This window comes from Branchiostoma floridae, chromosome 6, assembly GCF_000003815.2.
Source record: "Branchiostoma floridae strain S238N-H82 chromosome 6, Bfl_VNyyK, whole genome shotgun sequence".
NCBI lineage: Eukaryota > Metazoa > Chordata > Leptocardii > Amphioxiformes > Branchiostomatidae > Branchiostoma > Branchiostoma floridae.
Genome location: NC_049984.1, coordinates 24221099 through 24240755, shown reverse-complemented (window position 1 = coordinate 24240755; position 19657 = coordinate 24221099). Strand labels below are relative to the sequence as shown.

Below are 19657 nucleotides of genomic sequence, written 5' to 3'. Positions count from 1 at the left end.
ATGACACCATGTACACCGAGGAACATGCGGGTCATTAACGTTATTATCATATAGCCTACCCAAACTTGCAAACTCCTGTATGACGCATATATCTCTTGGTACTATACGTGTGAATTCCTTTGTCAAATTTCTGAAAATTCACATTTGTTCTTTGGTACATGCATATGTAAGGAGATTCCCCCTTGCATTTAGAAGACAACACTGGCCGCAGAATATATATTTCCCGCTTCTTATTTTATGAAAGTCATAATCTCAATGTTGCTGATACAAGGCGACACTTAGATGTACATGTTGAGCTTCACGCAGCGTTTTTCACAGCCCTATTATTATATAGCAAGCTGCAGGGCCCGCGGATCAATCAGAAGTTCCCGTTACACGTTGGTTATGACGCCGTAACAAAAAGAGTCAGGCCAGGCAGGTGTGTATCGCTCCTCTGATTGGTCGGAACAAATCGACACCGGTGCCGGTGTCGATTCATTCTGACCAATCAGAGGAGCGATACACACCTGCCTGGCCTGACTCTTTTTGTTACGGCGTCATAACCAACGTGGAACGGGGACTTCTGATTGGTCCGCGGGGCCTGCAGCTGGCTATATGATAATAGGGCAATGAAGAACGCTGCGTGGAGCTCTACATGTACATCTAAGTATTGCCTTGGGTTAGCAACATTGAGAATATGACAATCGTTAAATAAAAAGCCGGAACTAACACTATAAGATAAGAATAAGTTAGTGTACACTACCATTACATCGTGAATCTGTATCTAGTTATCTTCATAACCAAATAGATGTTGTACTATTTCTGTTGTGTTCAATAAAGTTGTTAAGGTGTCCAAGCTTGTCTCACACCAGTTTTCCTGGCCCTGCAAGCCTCAAGTTAGTTTTATGCATATTTGATAAATTATCAAGATGAGCCACGCTGGGCCACGCGAGACCAGGGATGTCACGTGTCATTTATCGCGAGACCAAGATGGCCGACTGCATAGCAACCAGGCTGCCCTTCCTTCGGGAAGTGGTTACTAAGTGTTTTTCTTGACAGAAACGGCATTTATCATGATTAAACACAGAGTAAAAACAAGACCCTTCCCTTAACTGCACACACCAGGCACATGTCGGCTATGGGGGTTTCCATTTCAGTAACAACCAGTATCAACATGGCCTTGTAAAGTTTTCACACTCTCTCCAATGGATAGCTTTGATTTAGCGCCAGTTTTGTATTCGCCAGGTGGCGCTCCTACACTACAGGAGACAATAGTGTGGTTCGAGGGATGAATCAGGATAGATGTTGTTGAGTTCGGGGGAGGATGGCTGTTGGAGAAATAAACAGAGAGCTAAGGGGAGACGAAAAGTATGCATTATAATTACATATTTCGTGTGATGGGAGGGGGGCGGCGAACGGTCAAAAGAAGAAGTACAACGATGGCCCTTCCAAGACAATTGTTGAGACATTGCTATTCCAAGGTCACGCAATTCTATCACAACTTCTATGATATAATCCCCAATTTTACCTGGGAAAATTGACTATTATGGTGTGATTTTTAAAAGGGGGTACCGTTGACCGGTGTATACACTAAAGCTATGGGTGATTTGCGGTTGGATTTAGGATTAGGTATGACAGTAAAGGGGGAAGGGCGAGCGATTTTTAGGACCAACTGCCCTTCTGTCTAAGCTGTGCAGGGGGGGGGGGAAGGGGGGGGGGGAAGGGGGGGGGGTCCTTGTGACCGTTGCTGATCCCCGTTCTGACTGAAGGTATACAGGTAGCAGAACACCGGAGTTTTAAGCCAATGGAGATTTACATGGTTAAGAACGGAGGGTTCGACGCCTCAAAATTTATGGCAGGGTGTACAAGTTACAAGAATTGAATATGTTGAAGTCCATGGCATAGTCTACAAAATATGTAAAAATGAACTTATAAATTTATACGGCGATGAAAGTTAGGCATCCAGGTAGAACTGATAACACCGAATAGCAATTACTCATGTAACAGGATATGATTTGGGAAACGGTATGACGTTTTCGAGCACTTTGGCTCACTGTGTGCTATAAATTCTGTGGCGTCGAAGCTTCTCATTTTGGGGCTCTTAACCATGTAAATATACATAGGCGAGAAAACTGTGCTATTGCTACCATCGAACCCTTGTGATCTTGTTGTGATCTACTGAATGTAGGTGCAAAGTCCACGGGTTAACAACACAAAGAGAGACCTTAGCAACACAAAGAGAGCTTGTGGGTGACAAGTAAGAAAACAAGATTACAAGTATCGATCGAAGATTTTGATGACCTAGCGTTTCACCCAACCTTCAGCCAATCAAAGCTCAAGATGACGCGCCCGGCGATTCCACTTTGCAAATACAAGGAGGGGTGGACCTGCAAGTGTCCTTTTTAAATCATCCTACAAGCAAGCCCATGCGATCCAATGGCAGATTTTTAAGCACATTTGAAGTACCTGCATACGCTAATTAACGAGACCTTGTTGTAATTAATCACTCTTGTATGGATAAATTTCTTCACTTCTAGTGTCCCGTTGAATGTCCCAGTCCTGATGGCCTGTATTGGAAAATCATTAACCAAGTTCACAATCTTACAAACTTTCACCTGGCGTGGTAGGCGTGGCTTAACATACTGTGCCACTAGCATCGGCGTAGACACTGTCTCAGTCTGACTTACAGCTACCGCTTGCTTCGCTCTGAAGTCACTCTTGAAAATGGAGACTGCAGATAGCAAGACGTACACTTACAGCGCTGTCCCGGAGAAAAATGCTGAGAGGCCTGCATGGAAAACCGTGTCGTTTTGGCAGGCGATATCTCTGGTGTTGTTCTTCGTGTGCATCGCGTTGGCTGTCGCTCTGGGGGCCTTTGTGGCGAGTGTGAACTCCGAGGAAAGTCAACACTCTGCCCCGTGCCCCGCTGGATTTCCAGTCGAGCCGGTGAACGAAGACGACCCGGGACTGTACGATGACCTGTCCCTGGCAGAACACAACGATGTTCGTGTCTACATGGAGAGTCAGGAGAGTCTAGGTTTAACGCCGTGGGACGAGGCCGGATTCAGGGATAACTACATCAACGCCATCGGTATGTGTGGTAGTACGCATTCTTGTACACTGAGCATAAATCTTGTACGTGTAGCAAAGCCTGGATGCCAGACCGACCGTACTAGATTATTTCCCCCTTGGCCGGGAAAGCCACATGCCCGCTACCCAACTTTTGCATCCCCCTACAATATTTATCTCACCGTCACTCTGGGTGGTGAGCTTTTGTAGCATTTTCCTTTGGGACATGTTGGCCCTAGAGTCGAGGTGAGGTACCTAATGTTGTTGTAGTCATTTACGACGAGATGGTTTGTCAACGTTTTGATCTTACTGGAAGATACGTTTATTATATGATGAATGATTTTATTAGGAAAACACAGGCCATAACGATATCAGACTTTACGTGATGTTAACCCTATTCAGACCGGGGCTTTTTTGGTCATCCCTGGACCGGGGGGGGGGGGGGGGGGGGGGGGGCCTTTGAGGCCCTCCACTTCTAAGTCCTATAACTCTAAAACGACGTGCCGTAGGGCCACCAAATTTTCAGGACATGATTTCAACATAATATCTGATAATTATGTGACGTTTGACGTTACGTTGACGTAAGATGACGTAATTATGACGTCATCAATTTGATTACATTGGCCAAACCCATGAAAAATGGGTATTCTCAGAAAACTTCAAGTTATGCTGCAATATTGTAACAACAAGTGCAGATAACAGAATAATAATGTTTATTACGACTTGCGTTGCCAATAGCAACATCAATGACGTCAATATGACGTCATAAAATGACGTCATGCACATCTAAGATACGAGTTGGGCTCCGCCATATTATATCCATCACTTTGAATTTCTAAAAATACTTTTTTTGCAACAAATAATCACAAAGGGCAATAGAAATAGACTGAATTCATTCATTTAGATGGTTTTTGATGAAAAAATACCAGGTAGTTACAAATTTTAAGGGATAATTAGCTTGTTATTCTTGATCTGGCCATTCGGTCCGCCATCTTGGATTTTGGGCTGATGACGTCATCAAATTAGCATAATTTATGAATATATAATTATGAAAGATATGCTGAATAATATAAGATTTTATTTATGTAACAAAATCGCAGTAATATAGCAAATAAATGTGAAAAATACATAGTTAGAATCAAAAATAGTGATTTTTGGCAAAACTGCCTGTCAACAAACGGTTGCCATGGCAACAAGAAAAAATTAAAAATTTGTCAAACTTCGTAAAATTGTTGCCAACAATATTTTAGGAAAACTCACCAAATTTGGTGGCTCCAGCGTAAGCCGTTCTGGCGTTATAGGACATCGAAGTTAGCGCGGGCCTTAAAAGCCCCCCCCCCCCGGTCTGAATATGGTTAAAGTCCACGTACAAGTCAATACATTATGATCAACAATCAAGTATTAGACGGAAGAAAGCATGATAAACGATATGGTTAGAATCTTTGTATCTATGATTTCACTGTTTTTTTTTGCATTTATATCCAGGTGTTGACAAGCTTCTTAATGAAAAAAAAAAATTCACGGGTCTCAGTGGCAAGTGTGCAGATGTTACACACTGGCAGCACCAAATCCGTAGGTGTTTTTTTTGGCACCTTTAGACAGATTAGCCGTGAGGCTCGGTGGGCGTCAAACCACCGTCATGGGGGCAGGGGCATGGCGAGTTTAGAACTCAGGACCTTCTGATTCTGACTCCAACGCTCTAGCCGTTGCGCCACACAGACACTCTTAATGAAGGATCAGTCATTTGTAATAGCACAAGAAAAACAATATCGTGGAAATCCGTCGTTCCTATGTTCCGTTATGCTTCTGCAGCTCCATAGCAAGTTGCTAGGGGGCCCAAACATACATCACTTCTTCCTTTGATACATCACAAGCTATCTGCTACCAATAAAACTAAGACCACAGCATGTCCAGGTCAAAAGATACAAAAAACTTAAGTTCTGCTGCAATATCAAGGTCACATACCAGGGGGCCCAAAATCGACCTTGACCTTCGTGTTGCCAACCCCTAACTACGTACCAAATATCATCGTAATACATTATGAGGTTCTAGAGTTATGCTGACCACAAATATCCGGAAACACAGACACACAAACAGACATGCCAAAAACTATTCCATTTTGCATGGAGGCAATCAATAAGTTTCTGTAACATACATTCGCATAATTCCACCAGGTGCCATTATACCGCCACCTCAAAAAAAACGTTGTTATAGAGGCCTTCCCAAGATTGTTTTCAACACCTAAATATCTGAATTGTATTACATTTACGATATTTAACATTCTTGGAAAGACCTCTATAGTACTGACGTTTTTTTTTCACGTGACGGTATTATGGCACCTGGTGGGATTATGATGTCGATGTTACGTTTCTACAGAGCTGTACGTCCCCGCAAAGTCGGAGGCCTTGGCGTTCCTTGACGGCAGCGGTGCCAAACCGGAGAGACAGGCGCTGGTGACCGTGCACGCTGGCGGGAAGACACCACCGGTCGTGGAGGAGTACGTGGTCGGGCCACTGCCTAACCCTGCCCGACACGAACCGTACTCCAACCCCACTAGAAAAAGTCCCATCCCGTGGACCAGCCGGGCTATCGACGCCAAGGAAGCTCCACTGATTTTCCCACTCATTGAGGAAGCTACGGCTGCTCTACACAACATACTAAAGGTACCAAGTTTCTTTCCTTTTCTGGCCAGAAATCATGGAAAGTAGGCGTGTACGTGTACCGGTACAGAAAATTCAGGTCCAGTTCAGGTACAGAGGATCAGGTCCAGGTCCGGACATAAACAGTAAGAATACTATTACATAGTATTACATGTAAGTAACACAACGATGATGAACATAACAAACAAGAATTTCAAATTTCCGACAAGAACAAAGGTCATTGCGCTGAATGCGCTCTGTATGTGATAATCCTAACAAATTTACGTAGTAGTAGTAGTAGGCATCCTTCCATCTTTGCAGATGATGGTAGCGCTTTGTACGTGATCAGCCACTTAAAAAGCCACCAAAACAAATTGACTACACGGATGGACTCTTGTCCTACTCTGACAACTACATAGGAATTCCCCATGGGTGTCTTGACCTATACATACTGCATACCTTAGAACTGTCCGAGAAAACTACAATTATTTTTTTGGAATTTTGGTACAAGTACACTTTAACTCTAATTCTGCACACAAAGTAATTCTACATTTTTGGCCCGTTACACAAAAGCCACAAAAATTACTAATAAACTCAAAACATTACTGCATATGATTTTGAAAACGGTCAGACGTTTCAGATAGCATCTATGTATATTTTTTTCAGTGTCGAGATATCTTATTTCCTAGATGACTAACCTTGCTTGTTTTTTTTTTTTTTTTGTATGATTATTCAGACGCTGATTCACTACTAACCTTGTAATCAATGATTCCTATCCCTGGCGAGGATCAATATCACAGATGTTGCATGTATGTCTAGAGTACTCTAGTTTATCTGAACTCTGTTTTGTCCAAGTGGTCATTATCAGGTCACTGACCGCATGAATGCCAGACCCCTAAAGCCCCCTTCACACGAGAGCACGAATGAGCCGAAATGCCGTCCAAATGAATTTTTTTTTTTCTATTCGTGGGAATTCCTCGCAATTCGTACTGTACTCTAAACATTCTTACTGCATTCGAGATATTCGTCCCCGTTCTTTTGGCTGGCTCGAAAGTTTTTGACATGTTAAAAACTGTCGAGGTGCATTCGAAGTGGAGAAATATCGAATGGCATTCGTAGTGGATTCTTAGTGTATTCTAACTATTCTGACTGTAGTCTGACTGCATTCTACGGCATTCTAACATTATTAGAAACATTCTTATCTCATTCGATGGAGAACCGAAACGGCAAGCCACCTCGAATCCTGCCAGAGTGTGGCCCAAAGAATATTTCGAATGCCGTAAGAATGTCTAGAATGCACTACGAATTCACAGGAATAGACAAGAATTTTCATTCTGACGGCATTCCGGCTCATTCCTTCTCGTGTGAATGGGATTAAAGGCCCATTTGGAATTCCCACCCGAATGGCCCCGAATGTGACACGAAGTTTGCAAATACTTCATTCCGACTGGTTCGGCTTAATTCCTGCTAATTCGATTTCCGTGTGAAGGCCCTATAAAGCCGAGGACCAGCATGGCTTGTGTAGGCCCAGCTGGAAGCAGTCTGGCATCCAGGCTAGGTCACTGATAGCGGACCGATATGGTCTGGATATGGGAATGTTTTTGTCTGGGAACAGGCAGTTGGTGGCCTTCTGACATGTTGTTTACAATCTGAAGATCGTGGCGATTTCTGGCTGGGGGCATGTGGGAGTCTGCAATAAAAGCAGCTTAATATCTTTTCTTTATCCTTCAAGATCTCCTTTGATCCTTCTTTGAGACAGTCGTTATTTTGGATGGGGAATCTTTAGCTAAAATTTCACTAAAGGCCTCAAGCCTCAAATCTCTGCACGTAGAATTTAAAAGAACCCAACACTCTTGTCGAAACCCAGGTTGCTTGGTAACCTAGTATTCAATCCACTTGACTGTATACCATCAGGTTAGTTTCTTGGCTAAAAAACTCGAGTCGTACGCGTAGCCACATTGTACTGCATGTACTACTGTACTACTAAATGCATTTAACTTTGCTGGGATTTGATTTCGCGTTAGTGGAAAAAGGGCCTTTTCCCGGTTTTATTAATTTTGCGGTAGCACTGTAGTCTCGTACTGCCATGGAAAAATTTCGCGGTGGTTTCATGTTCGCGGTGAAGCGGTCAACTTGACAGTATACCACCAGGTTATTTTCTTGGCTGAAAACTCGAGTCGTAGCGTAGCCACGTACTGCATGTACTACTGTAAATGCATTGAGTTTGCGGGGATTTAATTTCGCGTTAGCGGGAAAAGGAACTTTTCGCGGTGGTTTTTATTTCGCGCCAGCACTGTAGTTTCTTACTGCCTTGGAAAATATTCGCTGTGGTTTTAAGTTTGCGGTGAAGCGGTCACCGAGAAAACCGCGAACATTAAACTACCGCGAAAGTTTCTGCATTTACAGTATATGCTAGTGGATCGAAAACACACCAGGTTTCACCTTAGCCAAGGACCCCGGTCTTTAAACCAAATATCTTTGACCTACTTTAGCACTGCTGTTGGACGGGTAAATCATTAACCCACGCGACCGGCCGTGTGGCAAAAGGTCAATGACCGAAGCACGAGCGGCACAGTGCAGCTAGAGTTCAGCAAGAGTTCGGAGATCTCATACCTCCGTGAAGGATTTAAAGCTTTTGTAAAGTTATTTCTTTATATAATATCATTGGTTAAATGCAAATAAGTCTGTAATGAGTATATACTGTATTTAGACTGATGGTCTTCTACCCAGTGTGTTAGGAAAGTCTCCTTTTGCAGAAAAAATACTATATTCTAAAAACATGCCATCATTAACTATTCAAATGACCTGTACATTTACATAACAAATGCCTGATGTTCACCTTCAACTAAAGTACTTATGTCGAAAGTATGAAGTTCTATCTATTTTGGAATTATGGCATTTTGCAGGCTTGGCATTATATTGATGCTCCATATAGCATGAAACACACTTCTTGTTAAATTTCCTCTACAATTATGCAAATTAAATGATTTAATTGCATTCGATTTTTCATGCTTTGGTCTGCCATGCTTTTTGGACAAACTACAGTTGAATAATTATCTGTGATGTGAGAGGAAATCTGTTCCTATTTTTTTCCTACTGGATCAAGTAAGCAGCTAAGCTGGCTTTTTTTACAAGTTACAACAATATCAACCTTTCTTTTAGGAAAGTTATGGCTACACCTACCACAACTGCACCAAGCATTGTCTGGCCACCTTCGATACGGTACCGAAAGGTTTCAAAAGCGGCGAGAGGAGGTCGTGGATCCTGTTTCACCGGAAAGGAATGGGCGGCGTTACATACGTTACCAACTTCATGCTACAGGTGAGAATTCTGTGTGACGTGCACTAGTGCAGGAGTTGGTTTTAAGTCTGTTGGAACATGGTTAGATAAGAGGTCATCGTCCCTCTCTCTCTTTCTCTCTCCCTCTCTCTCTCTCTCTCTCTCTCTCTCTCACACACTCCCTCTTTCAGTTTTTCTTCTGCTTTTTTCGTTCCTTCTTCTTTCCTTTCTTTCTTTCTTTCTTTACTGCCTTGTTTCTTCCATTCGTTTCCTTTCTTTCTTTTGTTCTTTCTGTTTTTGTTACTTTTCTATTTCTGTTTCTTCTTTTCTTCCTTCCTTCCTTTCGGTCTTCCTTCCTTTCGTCCCTTCTTTCATTCTTTGTCTTCATTTCTTTTTATTTCTTCCTTCCTTCCTTCCTTCCTTTCTTTCTTTCTTTCCGAAAGTGTTACCTAAGCGCTTGGGTAAAAAATGTAAAAGATAAGTTTTTAAAATGTTTTTTTTTTAATAGTAATCAAATTTCGAAACTAACCAAACATTTCACTAGTGTAACGGTAACCAACACTAATGTTACCATATTCAAAGCCACTCGGCAGTAAAATCAAACTTATAATGTCTTGTTTGATTACAGATTACTCACGAGAGTGCTGACCCCAGTGATTGGCATGTGTCCAGAGTCTTCTACAACAACCAGTACTTTGACTCAGTAGAACAACTCATTACCGGGTACGCGGACGGTTCTGTTGAAAAGGACACACCTGACGCCGACGTACAAGGCGACGACATTCTGTATCCTACCTTCATCCGGAGGGGAAAGCCGCAGCCAGCTTCTCCGAGTCGGGGCCCGACGCTGACCGAACCGGGCGGCAGGCGGTACGCGGTGCGGGGGCGACACATCGAGTACATGGGCTGGAGTTTCGACTGGCGGTTGGGCACGTCACAGTCCATGCAGCTGTATGACGTCAGGATGAACGGGGAGCGCATCGCGTACGAAGTCAGCTCACAAGATGCGGCGTCATTTTACTCCGGAAGCAACCCCGCTATGCTCAACAACCTCTTTCTCGACTCCTATTGGGATGTTGGCAGAAGTTATGAACTCGCTCGTGGCGTAGATTGTCCCGAAACCGCAACGTGTTTCGATATTCTACAGCAAAGAAGCACCAAGGTACCGAGCCTGACAAAGAACGCCGTCTGCGTGTTCGAACTGAATGCTGGGATACCACTCCGCCGCCATTTTGATTCCGACTTTGCAGGTGGTTTCCACTCCTACGGCGGCATGGCTGATCACGTGTTGGTGTTACGTCATATCAACACAGTCTACAACTATGACTACGTCTACGATTACATATTCCACCAAAACGGCGTCATCGAAGTCCGGGTCGGCTTGACTGGGTACATCATACCCTCGCAAGACACGACTTCGTACGGTTACCCCCTCTATGCTGGAGAGATCGGAAATGTTCACCAGCACTCGTTCAGCTACAAGGTGGACCTCGACATTCTAGGAACACAGAATAGGTGAGAGACGCTTTTTGTATGAAGAAAAAACTTTTTCCCCATAGTCTTGAGTCTGAAACTTTAACGCTAGTACACCTTAATCAGCTGGGTAACATATATCGGATGTTTTAAAAATGGGGTATATAGGTATATTGGGTTGACAGACGGTGGTTTCAAATTGCAAATTTCAAATACATGAAAATATTGTATACATGTAATTTGACATCACCGTCCGTGGACTCGACATCCCTAAGTATTTTTTTTTTCAAACACGGATATAGGTTACCCCGTGGAAAAAGCGTTAGACATGCGTTTCTACCTGAGATATAACATACATTCTCATAATTCCACAAGGTGCTAACCAGGTCCATAATACCGCCACGGCGCCACCTCAAAAAATGTTGTTATAGAGGCCTTCTCAAGATTGTCTTCAATCTGAATTGTATTGCTTTTAAGATATTTAACATTCGGTGTTCAAGACAATCTTGGGAAAACCTCTATACTAACGTGTTTTTTTTTGAGGTGGCGGTATTAGGGCACCTGGTGAAATTATGATAGTCGATGTTACGTTCATATCTCGAAAACCTGTAGACATACATGTCAAAACACTGAACATGTTGTCGTTTGTACCAAACACAGGTTCGAAACCGTGGACATCCTGTTGGAGAACATCACCAACCCTGAGCGGCCGGAACTGCGCCACATCCAGACCCGCATCCAGCGGAACCTCAGAACTACCGAGAAGGAAGCCGCCGTGCAGTACGACTTCAATAAGCCGAAGTACTACAACTTCTACAGGGAAGGGCAGACTAACAGGTATGTGTGGCAGTACTGTCGTTGACATCCAACTCATCAGATATTAGCATCTTGTAAACTGGCATTTTACGTTGGCAAATGTGGTGTTTCTTGCATACATGGGTGCAATGTGTGACAGCTTTCAGATTCTGGAGATAGATACCACGGCAATTCAATTTCCGGGGATTTCTGGACACTTGCACACCTGTGACATTTGACATGCGCGGGCCACGAACAGGAATATACGGGAATCCCAAGAATCGGACGCACAGGATGGGGATATTACTGTACACGGCCCAGATATGTCAAGTCAAAGTCAAAGTTTCGCGGGTGTGTCAGAGCCCAGAAATTACTGGAAATTTTAGTTTCCGTGCAGCAATTTGCGTGATATGACCATGTTCATGTTGTGCCTAGGTTCGGCGTGAATCGTGGTTACCACGTGTTAAACACATTTGTATGATATGGCCATGTTCATTCTGTGTCTAGGGTCGGCGTGAATCATGGTTACCGTATGTTAGATGCATCTGTACGATATGACTATGTTCATTCTGTGTCTAGGTTCGGCGTGAATCGTGGTTACCGTGTGTTAGATACATCTGTATGATATGACCATGTTCATTCTGTGCCAAGGTTCGGTGTGAATCGTGGTTACCGTGTGTTAGATACATTTGCATGATGTGACCATGTTCATGTTGTGCCTAGGTTCGGCGTGAATCGTGGTTACCGTGTTAGATACATTTGCATGATATGACCATGTTCATGCTGTGCCTAGGTTCGGCGTGAATCGTGGTTACCGTGTGTTAGATACATTTGTATGATGTGACATGTTCTATCTGTGCCTAGGTTCGGCGTGAATCGTGGTTACCGTGTGCAGCTGAACGGCATCGCGAAGACACTGCTGCCCCGGCAGGACTGGGCAGCGATGCGGGGAGTGGCCTGGCAGGACTACCAGCTGGTCGTGACCCAGAGGAAAGACTCGGAGCCCGCCAGCTCCTCTATCTACAACCAGAACGACCTGTACGACCCCGTAGTCGACTTCCAGTCCTTCATCGATGATGATGAGAGCATCGTTGACGAGGACCTGGTTGCCTGGGTGACGCTCTCCACGCACCACATTCCTCACTCCGAGGACTTCCCGACCACGGCTACTGCGGGGACACAGATGCAGTTCTTCCTGCGCCCCTTCAACTACTACGACGAGGATCCTTCGGTGGGATCGTCTAACGCCGTTCTCATCACCCCGGGAGAGAAGTCTGGGTCCGTGCGGGTGGAACGGTTCGGTACCCCGACAGGCCCTGCCTGTGTGTCCGAGCAGAGTCCGTTCCACTACACCGGGACGTGGCGAGGGGCCAATTAGTACAAAAATTACCTCGTGAATTTTCTATGATTGCAAGCTTTAAAGCTATCGCCACGAGCACCCATAGTCCGTTAAAGAGGGCTTTGCTCACAGTTGTAAACTAAAGATGTAAGGAATGTAAATCCTAGAACTACCTGAAAAGCAGATCAAAGTTGATCTAGCTTGTATCATGCGTAATCGTAATCGTACGCGTAATAGATTAACTTAAAGTGAAGGATCATTCAGTCGCTTTTAGTATACTTGGCGACTAGCGCAAACCAATTGCGTGGGAAAACTAATCTTTATAACACTTTTCAAGATCTAGTGTATCATCTAATGTATAATCCATTTTAAGTATCGTTTGAGTAATGGTAGCATTAAACGATCGAGTTGACAGACTAGAGGGCCGAAATCCGAGGTCCCGAGTTCGATTCCTATCATTTCAGGCTAGCCATTGCGTCATTGTAACAGGCACTTGACGCGGCTTTCCTCACTTCACCCAGGTGTAAAAAATGGGTACCTGACTATAGATGGGAAGGTAAATGACTGTAGAAGGAGAAGGATCGGTCCCGCCTTCCAATAACGTGTCCTGGACATACTGTAAATGCAGTTAACTACGGGTTTAATTTCGCGGTAGATAGCGGGGAAAAGGACTTTTCGCGGTGGTTTTAATTTCGCGGTAGCACTGTAGTCTCTTACTGCAATGGAAAACGTTTGAGGTGGTTTTAACTTCGCGGTGAAGCTTCCAACGCGAAAACTGCGAACATTAATCCACCGCGAAATTTTGTGCATTTGCAGTAGTAGATAACAGCCCACTGGCCTTACGGCCTCAAAATGAGATACCCACTGCCTTTATTTTTATGATTAATTACCATTTTAAGTAACATTGAGAGCTCGGCAATCTTTTGTTCACTGTTATCTAGTGTGCACTTTACTTCGCGGAGTATTAATGTGAGTATTTTGATAAACAAATATATGATGTGTGGACTCTTGTCATCCCTGTGCTTTGTTCAATAAAGTAGCAAAAGTACCCATACTTGTCGGGTGTTGATTTGTTGAAGTATAAGTTCCTGTAGGACGTTTGACACGCAGTCTATCTGTGTCATGCTCATCTGCAAACTGTTTCATTTGAACGAAAAGTGCCTAAAGCCGGGTTCACGTATATATTCAAGTCCGTATGAGGTCCGTATTGAGTTCTTAGCATCAATCAGGCTCCACGGGTCGCTGGAAAAATAATAGAAAAATTGGACAAATTTAGACACATATTATGCCAGAGGAGTTAGCTAACCGATGAGTAAGGTTTGCGGCCAGCTGATTCCACTGGCATGTTATCTGGCCAATTTGTATTGTTTTTCCAGCGACCTGTGGAGCCTGGTAGAGGCTAAGACTTTCATACGGACCTCATACGGACTTGAAAATATACGCACGTGTCAACAGAATAAGCATACTTTCCTAATAGTAGGCATAACAAGAGTTCGAAGATCTCACGACTCCGTAAAATATTTCTGTAGAGTTTCTCGTATGCCTTGTTTGATTGCAGCTCATTGATTATGCAAATAAGGTTTTCTAAGCATTATAAATGTCAATTGTAGCTTCCGGTCACTATACGGGGAAGGTGGCTAGCATATGGATAATGTAATATTATTGCCTGCCTGTTGAAAAATCGTTTTCACCTCAAAGTCGACCATATCCTTTACATCATACCTGTCTCCGTTTGCAACATCTTCTCCCTCATAGCTTGCCTCTCAAATGCAACTGTATCAAAATAGTAAAAGACATGCACCAAAATAAACAGACACCGAAAACAATACACTCGTATTCATGGAGGTAATAATATCACACACCAAAAATTGGATTTTTAGTAAATTAAGTAAATTTTGTATTTGTTTCATATGTGTTACCAATATTGTATACGTAAAGTAACTTCCCTGTAACCTTGATGATGTGTGAATTCGAACGGGGAAAATTCAAACTGAAGAACAGGTAAAGACAATAATACAGATAATCTTTCTTGCCAGCTTAAGCAATGCATGTTGCTGCAGTAATAACATTATCGTTAACGTCGTATAAGTCATTTCAAGAAAATCTTCAACTGAAGCGATCGAAATTAACAACAACAAAAAAAGAAAAAAGAGAACCCTACCGACCCCATCATTTTCAGGGCCATAATAGGAAACATAACAATTTTCCTCTGCGGTATGCCACAGGAAACGATGCTTCTAATCAAGCCATGTATCCTATTTGGTGGACAGGGATGTGCCCCGGGCTGATGAAGAGCCTTCCTTCCTTCCTTCCGGAAGACTCTTACTTCCTAACTCTCAGACCTATTTCTTGCTTTAAATTGCGAAAAAATGGTAGTACAAGACGTTACCTGAGTGCGAAAGAACGTGTAAATACTGCATGGAAGACGAAACACATTAATATTTTACTTCAAACTTTCTACGTTATCTCCATGCAGATTCTGCATAAGATAGTATCAGTGCCAGTATCAAAAGTTGGCAAAGGAGTGTAGCCGACCTATGGAGTGCCCATAAGCCACAATATTTGAAAAAAGTCAAGAGAAAAGCATTGGGCGAAATTTCGTATCTTTCATCTGGAAAAATGATAATTCCCAACTTTTAAAAACACGATCCACGTGCCCTATCTCATTATCTGTTTCCCCTTGTGGCTAACAGGTAGCGACTGGAAATGAGTCTCAAGAGTCAGGAAATATGTTATGTTTTTCATTATTTGTTGTCCAGGTAGGTGCCCGGGGCTGAGGATGAGCGTTCCTTCCTTCCCGAAGGCTCTTCCTTCCTGACTCTCAGACTTATTTCCACAGAACATCCGTCAGTTGTGCTAACGGACTAGTTGGGGTGACAACAGAGTTACAATGTGTCCCAGCTATACATGTACTAGACTATACTCCTACGGGGAAAGTGGAGGAAGCAAATGTGTCATTATCTCAAGAAGTAAAGCTTTTCGCATCTTTCATCCTGCAAAACGACCCACCCGCACTATCTCATCATCTTTTTTCCCCTTAGGGCTGACGGCTAGCGACTGGAAATTAGTCCCGAGAATCAGGAAACAAGTAACATTTTTTTCATTTTTCATCAACAATTTTTCATCAGTAGCGTTTGTCTATCATCCGGTGTATCTTATCAATATTGAAACGAACGATGTGGTCATAGGTCTGGATCTTAGCTGCAGGTCGGACAAAATACGAGCGGCACTGCAACGGGTGGTCGGACATTTTCTGCTGTGGCGCAGGTGTAATCACGCTACCTACACTTCTACGGACGACGTTCTGCGGACAAGCAAAGACCTGGTCACGAATCTTCTGCCCTGAACACGGAACTCAAATCTGGTTAGTGTGAAGTCCTAGCGCAACTCATTGTGTGTGTTTTCTGGTTTTGACAGTTAAATTGGAGATTTGAAGAAAAAAAATAGTGCCATGGCGGCGTTGTTTCTTCTGATCCTGCTGACTGTCCCCATCTCTTCATCTTCTTTCGAATTCTGTCTACCTCCGTGTAACTTGACCAGTTGGTCCGACTGTGTGCAACAATACTCGCCGATAACACGTTTTAGGGACTACCAAACGGCTGTGTACAGGTGTATCGCATGTAAGAAACAGAAAGACGGTGTTGCGAATGATGCTACTCCAGTTCCTACGGTACCCTGCCATCTACGCCATCTGGGCACGCAGACACTGGTAATAACCGGTTACCCATTTCATGTGCTATCAGCTAAAAGTCTACCGGTCCAAAACCGTTCTGAAGTGCATGCTTTATTTTTGTTTGAGGCCGAAATTGAAACCGTAGAGGAAAACACCATGAGTGAGTTTTCATTTCTTGGCACGTTGGGCCTGGATTTCAACAGGCTGAGCCATGTCCAACAGAGTTGGTTCCCTAGACTAGAGGAACTCAGCGTCTTGAGCTTGTCTAATAACAGAATCGAAAAGATTGATCCGGGATGCTTTAAGAACCTACCGAATCTCCTCTACCTGAACCTAGAGCACAACCTGTTACAGGTACTAGACGCCGCTTGGTTCTACGGCCAATTCAACATAGGGCACTTGTACATGGATGAAAACTCTCTGTCTTGCTTAGATGGAGAGTTGATACAAGGAATGAACGATCTGATTACATTTGCTATTGGTGGTAACAGATTGATCACAGTGCGCGATGAAGTGGCCCACAGAATGGCATGGAGTCTTGCGATCGACAGAAACATGTTCCTGGGACACATATTCGTCCCCCGCCCGGACACCATAACTGTCGAAGTACCCAACTTCCATCTGTGTGTCAGAAATGATCCCGAACTAGAGGAAATATCAGTTGCGTGGGATTTTGATTCAAAAGAGACTGGGCACCGCCACATGCCGTGTTCCAAGTATGTGTGGGACATAAACAAGGAAAACAGTCTTGCCAGTGAGCCACCATTCGTCGTCATTGCTACCAGCGAAGCAGAACCAGTAGAGACCCTTCACTTTCTGGACATGTGCAGACAGGTATGGAAACACAACCTGGGAATCACCGTGGCCCTGAAGGGTGGTAAAAACTTACAATTGGTTTCTTTGGGTGTAGGAAATACGGACAGGGGGACCATTGGCATCACGTTTGTCAACACACAAAACCCTGAGGTGACATCGAATTCAAAGGACATATCAAACAACCCTATTAATGAAAGCTCTAACCACACCCAAACGATCGCCTGCATTCTCCTTTCTCAAAGCGATTCGTTTGTTGTGAACATCCCCCGAGTCCAAAGACAAACGAACAGGGTGTGCCCTGCGCACGGTACTGACACAGACAAGACCGCCTCTCTAACATCCAGTCCAAGGAGGAGAACAACTACAGAAGAGTACAGGTTGCAAACACCTACGGGCCAGACCACCAAGCATTTGGTGACGAATCATTTGCAGAACACATCAGCATCAGAAGCTTATATCATCCCGGTTGCTTTTGCATCAACAGTGGGGATTCTGATCTTCTCGCTCTTTGTAGGACTCCTACTGACGAAGTGTCTGCAAAGAAACAACATTGACCCTAGGGATGCGCACGTTTGGACACTTTCGCAGGACGACACGGTTTCTAGGAGGCCGTTGTCTGCTATCCTTCAGCACAAGTACTATGATATCCCTGACAATATAGCCGCTGCACATCGACCACTGCCTGCCCTACCACACACGTACTATGAGATCCCAGACAATAAAGCTGTTGCACAGCGACCTCTACCTGCACTTCCACACACGTACGAAGGTATGCACGACAGCAATACTGCCGGACGGCCTCTGTCTACTCCCTCACACGCATACCAGAAGATCCCAGACCACGCTGTGTCCAGTAGGCCAGGTCGAGTTGTTAGTGACACGCGCCTCACAGAATCCTGTAGGTCTTTGCCTGCTGCTCTTTATTTCGTCGAAGCCACAGACCGCTCCGTGTCAGAACATTGCCACGTTACCGTGTCTGAAAGTCGTGCAGCCGCTTATGGAGTACCAGGCAAAGCCAGACATAACTGGTTCAGTGTGTACAGTCCATGGGAAGTCCCAGAAAATGGCCAAAGAAACATCGTGCGAAGAAGATCACTTCCTACCCTCCCTAACACGTACTGGCCATGGTCTATACCAGGAGAAGAATCACAAGCCACAAGGTGCCAAGAGCCTTTGGTTTCAATATTGTCAAACACTTACTGGCCATGGGAGATTCCGGCAAAGGGCAACAAAAAGGCAGAGCGACGAAGATCCCTCCCCATCATCGCTAGCACGTATTCGCCACGTCCAAGTGCTTGGGAAGAATGCCGAAACGTATGCCAAGAACCTTCGATCCCAGTTTTGTCAAACACCCACGTGCCGCTGGAGTTTGAAGTCAAGAGTGTCCCAAATTTCAATAGACGAAAATCGCTCCCTACCCTCCCTAACACGTATTGGCCCGTTCTCTCAGGGGAAGGATCCCAAACTTTTGTATCTCTATGGTCTTCTATTTCAACATTGCCAAACACGTATTGGCCATGGGAGATCCCCGAAAAGGGCACCTATACAAAACGGCGAAGTTCCGAAGTTCCGAACCGACCCTCCCTATAGCTAACACGTATTGGCCATGGCAGACCACTGGGGAAGGAACTCAAACTACTCTGTCCCTACGGCCTTCTATTCCAACATTGCCAAACACCTATTGGCCATGGGAGATCCCAGCAAAGGGAACCCAAAAAGTTGAAAGACGACGGTCCCTCCCCGCCCTTCTCGACACTTACTGGCCATGTCAGATCCCGGAGGAAGATCCCCAAACTACTGTATTCCCACGGCCTTCTATTCCAACATTGACAAACACCTATTGGCCATGGCAGATACCAGCAAAGGGTACCCAAAAATGAAGACAACGAGGGTCACTAACACATTAGCCATGACAGATTCCAAGGAAAAAAATGAGCGCAGCATCTATGAAACAGGATGGCACATAAACAAAAGAAGAGGATGCCACATAAACAAAACATGGTTTTCAGGCTTTCCTAGGAGCTAAATTCTGGCGGTAAGAATTCTTTTGTTATTGGTTTGGGGTAGAAGGGTCTCAACACCGCGTTGTTACTCACAATCAGCCAATACTCTTTTTGTCACGAGGGAATCAAACTTGCAGATGCCTCCACGTTTTTTTGCACAAGTGCTGTGGACGCCGGTGCCATGACCGAGTTGGAAAAGTGTTCGCCTTACATTCGGTAGGTCCTGAGTTCGCTCCCGGCAGACTCAGGCCAAAGACTTTAAAAAATGGTACATGCTGCTTTCTCTGCATAGCACTCAGCATTTGGGAGAGAACATGGTAGTTGAACACACACCAAAATCAGTGGACTAACCCCCTGCTTTAGTGATTGTACAAAGCTGTGTGGCCTAAGGGCTATTGAAACGAATATGGGCGCCGCCCTATGCACCATCTGGAGCGGAAAGGACTTGAACTTAGACTGCGCACGCGCATGTAATTGCTAGTGAACATCCCAGCGCACTTTACGCAGACTTAGACACATATAAATCGGTCGTTGTAGTAGCTTGCTGTTCACGTATGGGTAGAGAGGAATGCCTTATTTCCCTAACGAAAAT

The 19657-nt window shown here is 44.3% G+C and overlaps 1 protein-coding gene across 1 annotated transcript in view; it reads left to right on the top strand.

Moving 5' to 3' along the window:
* The window catches only part of LOC118417844 (amiloride-sensitive amine oxidase [copper-containing]-like), a 25031-nt gene extending 11414 nt beyond the window's left edge, over positions 1-13617 (top strand). Inside the window, exons 4-6 of the mRNA XM_035823592.1 lie at positions 9595-10481; positions 11100-11276; positions 12099-13617. Of these exons, the coding sequence (XP_035679485.1) occupies positions 9595-10481; positions 11100-11276; positions 12099-12612 (1578 nt within the window). The 3' untranslated portion in view covers positions 12613-13617. The remainder of the gene's footprint in view (positions 1-9594; positions 10482-11099; positions 11277-12098) is intronic.
* The last annotated feature ends 6040 nt before the right edge of the window (positions 13618-19657 follow it).